Below are 12,552 nucleotides of genomic sequence, written 5' to 3' on the forward strand. Positions count from 1 at the left end.
TGAGCACTGGCCATCTTTCTGAGGCAGCACTTTACACCTGATTTTTCTGGTATGTAAGGTCTCTTAAAAGAGCAAGTCAACTGAATTCATTATTAAAGTTGGTTCATATAATAAATAGCAAATATGATCCTTAGTTTACTGTTGAGAAAAAGTGGAGAAGAAAACCAAAACAAAACATCCTCTTCCTTAGCATTTACTTTGTGTATGAGATAGCACTTTCTGTGTGCTCAAAAAAAAAAAAGTATGTTTTTCTGTAGAGTCAATCTATGCTAGTGTGGGTTGCTTACAGCAAGGTAGGTGGAAAAACAGATTACTGTGTGTGTAACCAAGGCAGTGAATCGTGGCATCTGTGAGTAAAAAATCAGGTCAGCAGACTGCTGGAAGACAAGAACTCTTCGTCAGTTGTTAGGTAATGCCTATATGTTTGTTTTATGTCATGCTGCTGAATTTCTTTAAATTTTTTTTTCATTAATGTGGTGTAATATCTTCATAGGAGGAGAAAAGGCCGCTTCAATGATGTCAACAGAATATGTTCAGTCACTTGATATCCCAGATGACAGACTGGACAAGCAAGATTCACAGTGTAACCATTTAGGTAAGTGTTATTTGATGATGTCATTGCTCTAATGAGGAGTATTGTCTTCACATAATAAAGTCCAGCAATACAACTAACTCCCCATGAAAACAGATAGATTACATCTCCTGCTGACACTTCTAGTGCCAGATGGAAAGACAAAGAGCACTTTTTCTGCATATAAATATCAGCTGGATGTCTAGAGTTAAGTTATTTAAAGAGGAGAAAGGAAAAAGAGTCATTGATCTTTTCCCTGGTAGAGCAGTTTCTTCATTTATACCACATTAAATGGAAAGTTAGAATATAGCTGAGCTTTCCCTGAATATATCTTCCATATGCAACTTGAGTAAGAGATTTCAAGCATTCAATTTGCCATCACTGAGACAGCTTTCTAAAAATGTTTTCTGTGTTGGGAAGTTTTTTTCTTTTCACAAATGGAACGTGACTGTTGGGAAACATTCCTTGAGCTTTTATTGCAGCCTCATTACATGGTTGAGACAATAGAAAGATGGCAAAAGCTCTGCCAGCAATGTTCTGCCAGCAACAGACAAAGACATCTTTGTTACAGAGCATTTAAAATTACAGAGTATTTAAAATACTTCCTAGCCAATAGCATATTGCTAAAGCTTACAGACAATTGTTTTAGCCAATTACTAAAAGTACATGTACACCTGCTTCATACAATGCTTGCTTGTCTCCTTTCTATTAACAATACACAATAGACCATTATTAAGCTTAAAACTGTCTACTGTCTTGGTAAGCATAGTTTTCTGCAGTCTTAAGGTCTATCTTAGCCAAGCCTAAAACTCAAGCTATTGTTTCATGTCCTTGCTTGCTATACCATTGTAACTTTTTCTACCTTCAGACTTTGCAGCTGTAGCTAGTTCTAAGTTTCTCTGCTCTTTCTCTTTCTCAGGCCTGCTTTTCCAGCTTTCTGAAAATCATCTTTCCTTTACTCTCTTTCCCACAGTTTTCTCCTTCCTCACCAGTTTCCTTTCTTGAAGCTACTTCTTACAGCTTTCACAATGAGCATACTAGAATTGCTCATAGGAGTGCTGCCACACTCCAGAATACTAGATTTCATGCTTGATAGATAAGCTTTTTGCTTATTCACGGTCTTTGCCTCTGCTTCTACTGCTATGATTTCACTCCTATCTTACAAAATTGTCCTGAAGATTTAGCAACCTAGAAAGAAAAATGTGTTTGCGTGTTGTTACCTTTGTGACAACAATAATGAAAGACAAATGCAATTTCACTTCCTTGTAAAAAAAAGTCTCACCACAGGTTTTATAAATTTTGTTTATTAGTACTGCAAGGAAGGTATCCTAGTTCTGTCTCTGCTACATGGCATTTCTAGCCACAGACACTATTTTTACAACTGCTAGTATACTGTAGTTGGTCCATAAAATTGCTTATTTAAATATATACAGAATGAGTTTCATTATACTGTTGGAAAACAGAGGCAATGGGAGGGTAAATTATCTCATTAGGACTGAGAGGAAAGCCTGTAAAGGTCAGAAAAAAAACCCCACATCTCCAGGGACTTAACCCAGAGGCCATCCTTCCCACATCTACCTGCAGGCTCACAGACATAACAGCTGCCTTAAGTAGTGTGAAAGAGCCTTCAATGAAGTTGTGCTTGCGTGCAAGTCTGCAGCCAGGGGCTAGGTAACGATGTGGGGAGCCCAGCTGAAGGCAAACAATCTGCTTATAAGAATTCAAAACAGTTGCTTCTGTGATGATACTAATGACAGGTTCACAAATGAGTGGCTAAAATGCTTAAGGAATCATCGTCAAGGTTATTGGCAAAAAACGGGGTTTAATATGAATTAATGAGAATGCAGCTTTAACAGAGTTAAGTGGCAAAGTTCATTCTATTACTTACTATGTAGACAAAGCATACATAAGTAAATTGAATTAGAAGTAACTTGGAATGATTTACATGAAGACTGGGGATGCAAGAGGGTAAGGGTGCAGAGGATATAGATGTAAGAAAAGGGTGCAACAGCACTTAATCATTGACTAATTTAATATTTGAAAAAATAATTCAATAGGATTTGCTACAGTTATAACAGTGAGTTAATTATATACTCAAAATAACAACATTCATACCATGATCTATTCACTTGCATGAACACATGAAAAAGGTACCTAAAATTCCTGTCAGGCTCAGTACAGTACTCATATCAAATCCCTTAGTGTTTCTCAACCAGCGTGGGCTGCACCTCAAGGAGTATGTATGTGTGGGGATGGTATCTGCCTAGACCTTGTTATCAGCAAGAGTCTTTCAAGTATTGCAAACTTGAGGGTTTGCAAGCTCCAAGAGGCATCCTACTCAGAGGTCCACTGTGTTCAAGGAGAGCTCAAACAGCTCTCCTTGCTGCTACACTGCTGTTTGTAACATTATAAGATGATTTTTCCAAAAAATCCCAGTAAAAATAGTACTATTACACTCAGGCTGTGATTAATTTTTTCAAAAAGTCTCATGACAAGGGTATCATTTCAGTTGGGTAAATGACTTACCAAAGCTAATAAGAATGACTGCTTATCCTTTGTTCCTTACTTTGGTGGGACTGCTCATGTTCCTGGTCAGAATAGTTCCTACCTTTACCATACAAGAGCACCAGTAGGGTCATAGATTCTTCAGTGCCCAACTGGCACAGTTAAGGGGCACTTCATCACTCAGCTGATTCAACTAAGGCTTATCAGAAGCTGCTGAGATTGTAGAGCAGGCCTAGAGAGGAGTTGAGGGAGAAGGATTTACTACCACAACAAGCTATCCTTTGTATTTTCAGCTTGCCTAAGCACCCAGAAATACAGACCCTTGCAGAAAAAGTCATGTTGACCTTCTGGGTGATTTGAGTAAAGGATTGTTTTGAAGGAAAACCAAAAATCAAGTGTCATGTTATGTAAATAAAAAGCAAATACCAATTGCTCATTAGCTCTGGAAATAAAATTAACTCTTGAAGGGAACAATATACTGACTGGCTCATTTTACAAATAGCTCAGACGGACCCTATATATGTAAAACTTTACTTCACAGAACTGGCCTTGTAACTCTTGAAGATACAATCCACACAGTTACCACTGGATGAAACAGGGGTGGCTATGGAACCTCTGCGCACAATGATGCAGCCTCTCCTCTGACTAAATACACAAGCTGCCCACAACTCTCTCTCTTGGTTTTATGGGTACTGCCAACAACACAGAAGGACTTCCTAAGTCACTTGACTTCCATGTAGTATGGCACAAAGCCCTCTTTTTTTTGCTTTCTAAATATTTAAGAGATTTTTCTTCCTGGGCATTTGAATTAAAGCACCATTATCAAAGTGATTCTTTTCACTATCTGTTTTTTTATCTCCCCTAAGTTTTAAGTTCTATTATATTTGTTCCCTACAGAAGATCTTTCAGAGCAGCTGATTAAGAGCTGTGACCTCAAAAATAAACCAAGAAAAGGTAAAACTCTCACAGCCTCTCAGAAGACTGAACAGGAGAAAAAGAAGCCAAAGAGAAAAGATACACCAGCTTTGCACACTCCACCACCTCTAACAGGTGAGCAGTAAATCTCTTGACTTTGAAGTCCCAATTCCTGTCTGGAGACTGGAGAAGGATGAAAGTCCATGGAACATTCAAACAGTTATGTCCCCTTGGATGCAGAGAGGAACACAGCTTCCTGCATGTGCACCTGGGAAGGCAGGTGAACAGAAAGTCTGTCTTTCTCAAAGATATTCCATGTTAGTCGAAGGGCTTGGTCTCACTTCTGGGAATACCAAGGTGGATAGGTTTATGCTCTGAAAAACTTGCTTCTGTGGATCTCATAGACTTGCTGATAAATAATGTTACATTACTGTGTGATATTATGTGTAAGTATTGGCAGCTGCTGAGCCATACTAGATGTCTGAATTGGCTATGGTCCAAAATCAAAAAAAGGATCAAGCCCAGCCCCTGCACTTTCCCATGAAACTTGCATCCAGTGTGCAGCAGGAAGCTGGGGCTGACACTGGGAGACCAGTTAAGCACACAAGCCACCTGCAGGATGGTCCTCCTGGAAATCACAGGGATCATGTGTTTATGGAGACTCTGGCAAACGGTAGGTGTTTCAGGAAGCCAGAAAACATCACAGCAGTGAAGGGTCTTCTTGTGGAATGCTCCCTACTGTGGCACAAATACAGATATTTGAGACCCAAATGCCACCAACCTGGAGAAGGGAAGAATAAGCAGGAGACGGCTACTGAAACCTAATGATCCAAAACCAGCAGTGGGAATAAATGTTTGTCACTCTCAGCTAACAAACACTCAGTGTTATAATTTCCATCAAGAGAGCTGTGCTCTTACATTATTGAATTCTTCTTCCCATGCTGCACAGACATGGAGGAGTTAGTCAGCAACTACTTGTATGCTTCTCCGTATATCTGCAACAATTCACCAAGTCAAAAATAAGCACTGGGATTTTCCAGTATTTGTAATCCAGATATTTGATTCTGTTCAGTTTTCACATGTACCTTCCATCAGCAATTCTCTCTTAGGAAGAGCAGCTCAGAGGCTGGAGAGCTGTGTTTTCTTCCTGCAATTGTCATATCATAAAGAAAACATTCTTTCACTAGTTAAAACAGCCTCTTCTGTGTGGTCATATTGCTCCCAGCTAACCTCTTGAGCATCTGTGTGATTAAGTTACTGTGGTAAGATGTCTAAAGTTCTGGAATAGGAGATTACACTCATCTGTCCCACGATTTTTAGTGCATTATGTATAATCAGAAGCCAGCTGGCCTGATAGCATCATTTTCTAGAGTCTATGGGAAATAATTAATTTGAAAGAAATGTAGGGTAGGTACATCATGCAGCAGATCATGCAGTTGTGCCACTGTACTTCAGAGTAGTCTTTGTGAGAGCTACACAGGTGGAAGTTTCTTCAATGTAAACAGGCTAAAGTAGCATTTTCTTTATTGCTTGCTTACAGGCATAGTTTCAGCCTCATCTGAAAATCTGCTGAAAAAGTCTGGTATCCCAGAGAAGTCACAGGGAGAGAGAGAGTCTCCAGTCTCTCAAATCACTGAACTGGAGCAGAAAAAGCCCAGAAGAAAAGATACACCTGCAATACACATCCCACCTTTGATAATAGGTAAGAAACTTAGGTAAAGACCCTCCTAAGAGGCAGCAAAAAGTGGCTAGTGTCAGAGATATACTTAGAAGGCTGAAAGGAGGTTGCCCTCTGCTCAGTAGAGTAGCAGTTCTTGAACTGGACCTCTTTGCTCTAAGTATATAATAATAGTGGGTGAAAATGAAAAGTCTAATACATATCCCATGTTCAAGCTCCAGGGATAGAAAGAATAGGTAGAAAGAAAAGGCATTTGGTCACTTGATTATCTCTTGCAAACTGCAATCCTACTTTTCTGAAAAGACAACTACAGCCCTGCTTTTCAAACCTAAGCACATAGAAATTTTTAGGTCACCAGCACTAAAATGCCTCCAACAATGTGGAGCAAAGCTGTACTGATTAATCCCCTCCTTCATGTGGCAGTCCCTGACAGGCACTGATGTAGCCAAGTGGTGATGAATTTCTCATTAGCAGCACCTTAAAGATACTTCTGTGCATCAGGAATTACATACAGTAGACACCATGTTACATGCCAATGGGGAAGGGAAGGGAAGGGAAGGGAAGGGAAGGGAAGGGAAGGGAAGGGAAGGGAAGGGAAGGGAAGGGAAATCTTACCATGGATCATTTGAAAAAAGCTTTTTGGGTAAACTCACGAGTCAGAGCTCAGGAACGTACACTAAATAAAGCTGCACCATGCTTTATGAACAAATTCCCTCTCTTATTTAAATTAAGAAGCGATGGAAGAAAAGTATATTTATGTAATTCTGATTACCTAGTTATAGCATACAAACCAGCCTTTTTAGAGCAGATACTAGAGACAGCTTAAATGTATGCCCCAAACAGAGGTCCCCAGCTCTAAGAGGGACCCATATTAGTAGCTTGTCTGATGCTCAGCACAATCAATAGCAAGATCATTACCAATGAATCACATTGCTAACTGATGAACTCCTGAGGTTCCCAGTAGAGTTCAGGATTCAATGCTCAGAGGGATGCAGCCCAGAGATGCATGTTATAAACTTTCCATGGACCACCAGCAATTTCGAGGACAAATCAGCATTTTAATGCAAAACAATGGAAAGGGAATACAAACAGGAAGTCAAAATGGTAGTGATTTGTATAACACTGGGAAAATGTTTTTTTCTTTGATATGATGCCTCTGATCACTTGTGAAGAAAATGTGCTTTACTGAATGCAATTTGGAAGTTCTGGGTTTCAAAGAGTGAGAAGCATGTTTGATTTGCTAAACATTTGTAAGTTAATCTTTCTCTGTTTGCTGTTTTACAAAGTCACTTAGCCTCCCTACCTCTGTTTTCCTAGCTGTGTGTATTATGAAATGCAACTCATCCTGCAGATCTATTTTAAGGATTGTTAGATTGTTCTGTTAATATCTGCCAAGGAATCTGGCTAAAGTAAACAGAGGGTAAATATACAATGTCACCATAATTTCCCAACAGAACTTGCAAGTAATTGCAAGTTTTAGGTACACTCTAGAACCTCAATGGCTCACAGAAACATGAGTGTTTCTCTTAGAAAGCTAAAAACTAGACAGAAGATGTTGTCTTAAATCATCTATTTGTCAGGTGCCACCTAGATTTAAGCCATACCTCTTGGGCTACAGATCAGAGAAACAACAAGATAGCGCATGTCTACAGACTGCCTAGGGACAATGCCTGCAGCTGAGCTGGGAGTATTTCCAACTCATTGAAATACAAACAAACTGACAGTAGAACTGACCTCAGGGAGAGCTTTTTTGCTCATTAATAAGAATTTCAGGACTTCACCCTAGATTGAAAATCTTGTCAGATTTTGGTCTAAATTAGTTGTAACAAGTAAAATTTTAAGTAGCCTGGCATTCTAGGTTAGTAACAGTTTCTGCACTTCTGTCGCATCCCACTGGCTTTTTTAGTCTTGCTGTTTCTTTGGGCTTTGGTTTATCTTTAACTACAATCCTTATAGGATGTGTTGAGGAGGAAGGGTCCTTTAGATTTTCTTCCTCTGAGAACTGAGGGAGCATCCTAAATTTGTGTTCTTTACAGCAGCCACTACCTGCTGCTACCAATAGCCCCAGCTCAACCTCTTGGGAGTGCAAGTACTAAACAAAGTCTGCTGCGCTCAGCCTGGTCATTGGACTGTGCCTGATGCAGTATTTTAAGAAAAGCATGCAGGAGAGAGATAAGATATGCATGCTCGTGTCTTCCTGAAGTCTTCTTGAAGTGAATTGAATTGCCCTGTGTTTCCTTTTGGATAGCATCGACTGTGCTGGGATATTAAAGCTCCGAAACTGTCCTAGGAGTGCTGGTCAAAACAAAGAGGGATAACACATCTGCCATTTTTGCTGCATTTACAAAAAACTATTTGTGTGGACAGCTGTTCAAGAGACTATTAAATATGATCTTTTACTAGAATTAAATGGAGTTTCTTGAATTGGTATCTAGAAGTGGTTTGCAGGGGATCTGAAGGAGAAATATTAGAAATGGTGGCAATCCTCATTAGCAGGTCTCAAGAGATACTGATGCCTTAAGATTTTACTTATTATGTTTTTCAAATCCTACACTGCATTAGTGCATAGCTCTAAACTGCATATAAAGTGTAGTTAACTATCTTCACATTTTAGTTAGACAAAAGAATCCCTCTAGGCCTGTGATCCAAGGACACACCACAGCCTCAGGTCCTGAAAAGTATATAAACAAAAGTGAATTGGGGAGGAGTGAGCTGAGGGAATATGGCTTCATTGCCTGAAGCTGTAATTGGAGAATTAACCCCTGATATGCAAACAGACAAAACTTCTATCTGCTTGAAAAACCTGCGACCACCGTCCATCTTGGGTGTAGCCTCCATGAGGCTTTTACACTGCCCAAGGTGTAGCTATTGAAGGCCTTTAAAAAATACCCTCTTTATTCTCTTAACTCGGTCTAGCCTCTGTTCTAGGTAGCCACTCCAAGGCATCAATACCATGTAGCACTGAGTGCTGCTTACTTCAGCAAGACTAATGACAAGGAGACAGAACAGAAAGGTTTGTCTATATTTACTTAGCTCACATAGTTCTACTGGGTCTTCTCAGGTCTCCAAGTCTATAATTCAGGTTCTGTTTTGCACAGCAGTTCCATAAAAGCTTAGTTTCTTTGTGTGTGCTACCAAATGGAATAAATCTGAAAGTAAATAAGTAGCAAACATTGGGCCAGCCTTCAACCAAAGGCTTTTCATAATAAATCATGGAGCCATCACTGGTGAACTTCAACTGGCAGAATGACGTACGTTGGATGTATCTTGAAAATTAAATATGCATCCTTAGACTAGGAAGGAAATAGAATTCGGGCATTTAAATACATAGGTTATTTTGCCTGATACAGGCATCAGTCTGCCACAGGCAGTTAATCACTTGAAAACAGATCCAGAACACAGGATCTGAAAAGATCTGTACAGAGAGGCAGCATCTTAGCAAGCTGCTTTGATTCCATGCCAAGTGTTCAAAGGCGGCTTCAACAGTAGGCAACAAAGTGTCATTGGAGGTATAACTGAAAACAACTGAAAATTGCATTAGTTTCTGTCATTCTCTCAATAGCAAATGCGCATAGATTGAATTTCATCACACATTTGAAGGTACATTCTAAGCACATACTATGTTTTCCCTGTCCCTCAATGGCCCATTGAAAACCAACAAAAAATAACCCCCACTCTCCTATGCAGGACATACAACCCAAACCCCAAAGGCATCAGGAAAAAAAACCCTTGTCTATCTTTACCTAGGTTGCCTATAGGAATAGAAATCTGTATGAGGAATATTTACATCTATCTCCATAAAATGCCATCATTCTTTGCAGTTAACAACAAGAGCTACTTAATTGCTGCTTGAACAAATGAAGTCCTTTGTGTTTTAAATTAACTGAAAGACATAAATGAATGTTATTTATGCCTTTCAGTTTATCTCATAGTACTGCTGAAACCAGCTAGTTCACAAGCACTGCATATAAATGAAGCAGGAGCTAACTTAAATGAAGGGCAGTATAGGTAAATATTTTGTACCTAATGCATTGTTCTCACATGACTCTTACTTATTTTTTAATGAGGAAAGCAGTTACAATATTTGTTATACCTTGGTATTATATAAAAGCCTCTGGATCCTCAAAGAACAGACTTGTTTAACAGAGAAAGAGAGAGACACAGAGAAAGGAGAAGTGACAGATTTGTGGGAGGTATGATCTACAATCCAAGTCTATTTTCACATTTTTCTTCATTTTGTAGCTTTTGCAATTTATTGATGCTTTATCATTTCAGTGGAGATGGCACTTGTCATGTGGGTATTTAAACATCTCTTTTTTCACCTGCACTCGCAAGATCTAAGTAATATGCTATATACATAGAGAAAGTATACATGTCCATAAAAGCTGTTCCTGTTACAAAGATTAATTACAGTATTTGCTTCATCATACATGTTCCCAAATGAAACTTCAGTCTCTTTCTACAGATAGCAAAAATATACTGGATTTAAGAATGCTTAATAATTTTTGCTAAAAATGGAGTGATTCAACTCTAGTTCAGTAAGTATTAAGAGACTGAAATGCCAAAAAGAAATGAGGAGCAATTCATGTGATGACATTAAAATCAAGAAATAAGAGAGAACTGAAAAATTCTCTTTTGCCTGATATTTTCTAGAAAGTAGTATATTAAATCAACTCACTTTTCCACCTTTTTTTTAATTTGGTTTTTTTTTTTGTTTGTTTGTTTTTTGTGTTCTTCTCTTCTTAAGGCACTAAGCTATTTACAGAAGAAGAACAAACAGTGATTATGGAAGATGAAGAAAAGGATGGAGACACAATCCACAGTTAGATTACAGTGATATTTCAATAATACAATGTAAATAATCATGGGTCATTCAAAGTGGTAGCACATTAAAAAAGATCTTTCACCTTTATAAATAATTTTTTCAGTTGTACTCTTGAATTTAAACTACCATCAAGTGCTTATCTGCTTATCTGCATCTCATAATTCCCAGCAAGCATTATCGGACATGAATGGCAGAAATTTCAGTTACACAGGGTTTGAAGGATTCTGTCAGTTTTCTAGAAGGGGCTTCCTAGCATTTTTGTCAAGAAGGAATCCACCTCAGATCAGATCTAGTTTTGTGCAGTGTGGTACTCATACAGTACCCGGCATTAGAAGTGGTAATGCAGAGTAGTAAAACATCAGCTAGTGATTCAAATTGCTTTTTTTGCCTGACACTTGACCTAATTTGTTCAGCTTTCCTTTCCTGGAATAACACTGACCACAGTGAAAATTCCCATGTGCAGAGCTGATGGGATAGATGAAGAAGGTAAGAGGGCCAGGATTCAATTCTAGAGTCTCTGAAATGCAAAGCAAAAATTTCCTCTGCCCGTATCTGCTCATGACTTGTGTCTGTAAGGAGGAAAAGATAAATTTACTTTAGAATTAAAATTACACCTAAGGGCTCTCAGTGTTGACAGATGCATCAAACAGGATGGAGGGCAGAGATCTCAGAGGAGAAACACTAGGGAAGTGCAATGCCTGCTGATAATTGTCTCCACTGGATTGCTGAAAGATAAAACTGTTGGATAGTTGATGCTTTTGCTCCAAATAATTTCTTTTCACATCTGTTTTTTAAATTGAATCCTAGGTAATCAGTTAGGAGAGGTTTTAAAGATTCAAAATCACAGCAGGAAGGTAAAAATTGAGTAAAAAGAATAATGTTACTCAATGGTATATGCTTACTGCAAGGTAGAAGAGCATCATGCAACTTTTTAAATAGTTTATCTCAGTGATTCAAACAAGAATTGCTTTCACAGCTAGCTACAGCATTTGTAGAGAGATGGGTATTGGTAGAATATTCTACCAAAAAAAAGATAAAATTGGACACTGTGTGCTTACCTTAATAACTCTGGGATAGATGGAGTAGCACTGCCAGCTGAACCCTTAGGGAACTAAGCAGAGAGGTTGAAGATTATCTAGCCTGGCAGACTGAATTTAGGTATCATTTAAAGTCGCTTATACAGACAGCTGAGGACCATACTAGTTTGGACTCCATTTGCCACTGTAACTGACCCAACATCTTTCATGAGAATGCATTCCATTCACAAATATATGTGAATGTATACTCTCAAGATGTAATCAATGAGCTTACAATAAATAATTGCATATTAAATTGCACAAGAGGTCCACTATATGATTAATGGGATGCCTCTTACTTAGAAAGCGTACTTGTTTTTATCTTATTAATCTATCAGTGAGATAAGATAATACTTAAAATATAAACAATCAGTAGTTCAAGTAACAATATTAATATAAGATCCACAGTAAAGTGTGGAAACAGATGTGCATGCCAGCCCTCTCCCTTGGAGAGGTGTCCCTTGAATGGGTTATGATAAGATCCGCTCAAAGTCTCATGGATTGAGAAATCCTCCGTGGTCATGGTGAGTTCCCAGCATGCTTTGGAACCCCATGTACATTTGTTGGGGCTGATTGGTTTTTCCCTCTTTGTACCACCCCTGATTTTCCCCATAAAAGCCCCAGTTTCTGCCCTGTTCAGGAGAGAGGTGTGTTGCTGGCATCCTTTGCAGGGTGCTGGAATAAAGGCTGCCTCTGTGGAACAACCACATGGCTCTCCTGTCTCTTTGTCCCTGTGTTGGCCAGGGTACACCTTGCAAGGCAGAGCTGAATCACTGCTAAGAGCTGAGCTGAGCTAGATGCCCCTTATTGAGGTTACCCAGCGGCTGAAGCACTGCCTAAGGCTCCTAGAAAGTTGTCTCTTGCAGGACCTCTCTCTGAGAAGGTTGTGGCATCCAGGTCGAGCCTTCAGACCCCCGACCAGCTGCCTCTACAGTGAAGTATGTCACAACAAGTACATGACAAGAAATATGTATGACTCAGA

The 12,552-nt window shown here is 39.1% G+C and overlaps 1 protein-coding gene across 1 annotated transcript; it reads left to right on the plus strand.

Annotated features, from left to right (window-relative positions):
* Positions 1 to 498: 498 nt before the first annotated feature.
* On the plus strand, positions 499 to 11,216 carry PPP1R17 (protein phosphatase 1 regulatory subunit 17). The gene is made up of 4 exons (XM_005427265.2): positions 499 to 595; positions 3,974 to 4,126; positions 5,532 to 5,693; positions 10,417 to 11,216. Exons 1-4 carry the CDS (start codon positions 514 to 516, stop codon positions 10,494 to 10,496), a joined length of 477 nt encoding a protein of 158 aa, XP_005427322.1. The 5' UTR covers positions 499 to 513; the 3' UTR covers positions 10,497 to 11,216.
* Positions 11,217 to 12,552: the final 1,336 nt, after the last annotated feature.

The sequence above is a fragment of the Geospiza fortis genome, unplaced genomic scaffold (genome assembly GCF_000277835.1).
Source record: "Geospiza fortis unplaced genomic scaffold, GeoFor_1.0 scaffold108, whole genome shotgun sequence".
In the NCBI taxonomy this organism is placed as follows: domain Eukaryota; kingdom Metazoa; phylum Chordata; class Aves; order Passeriformes; family Thraupidae; genus Geospiza; species Geospiza fortis.

Coding starts and splice junctions, on each gene's coding strand:
- PPP1R17 (XM_005427265.2), top strand. CDS start 514: ATGATGTCAACAGAATATGTTCAGTCACTTGATATCCCAGATGACAGA. Junction 4,127..5,531: donor CACTCCACCACCTCTAACAG/GTGAGCAGTAAA, acceptor GCTTGCTTACAG/GCATAGTTTCAGCCTCATCT. Junction 5,694..10,416: donor CATCCCACCTTTGATAATAG/GTAAGAAACTTA, acceptor TCTCTTCTTAAG/GCACTAAGCTATTTACAGAA.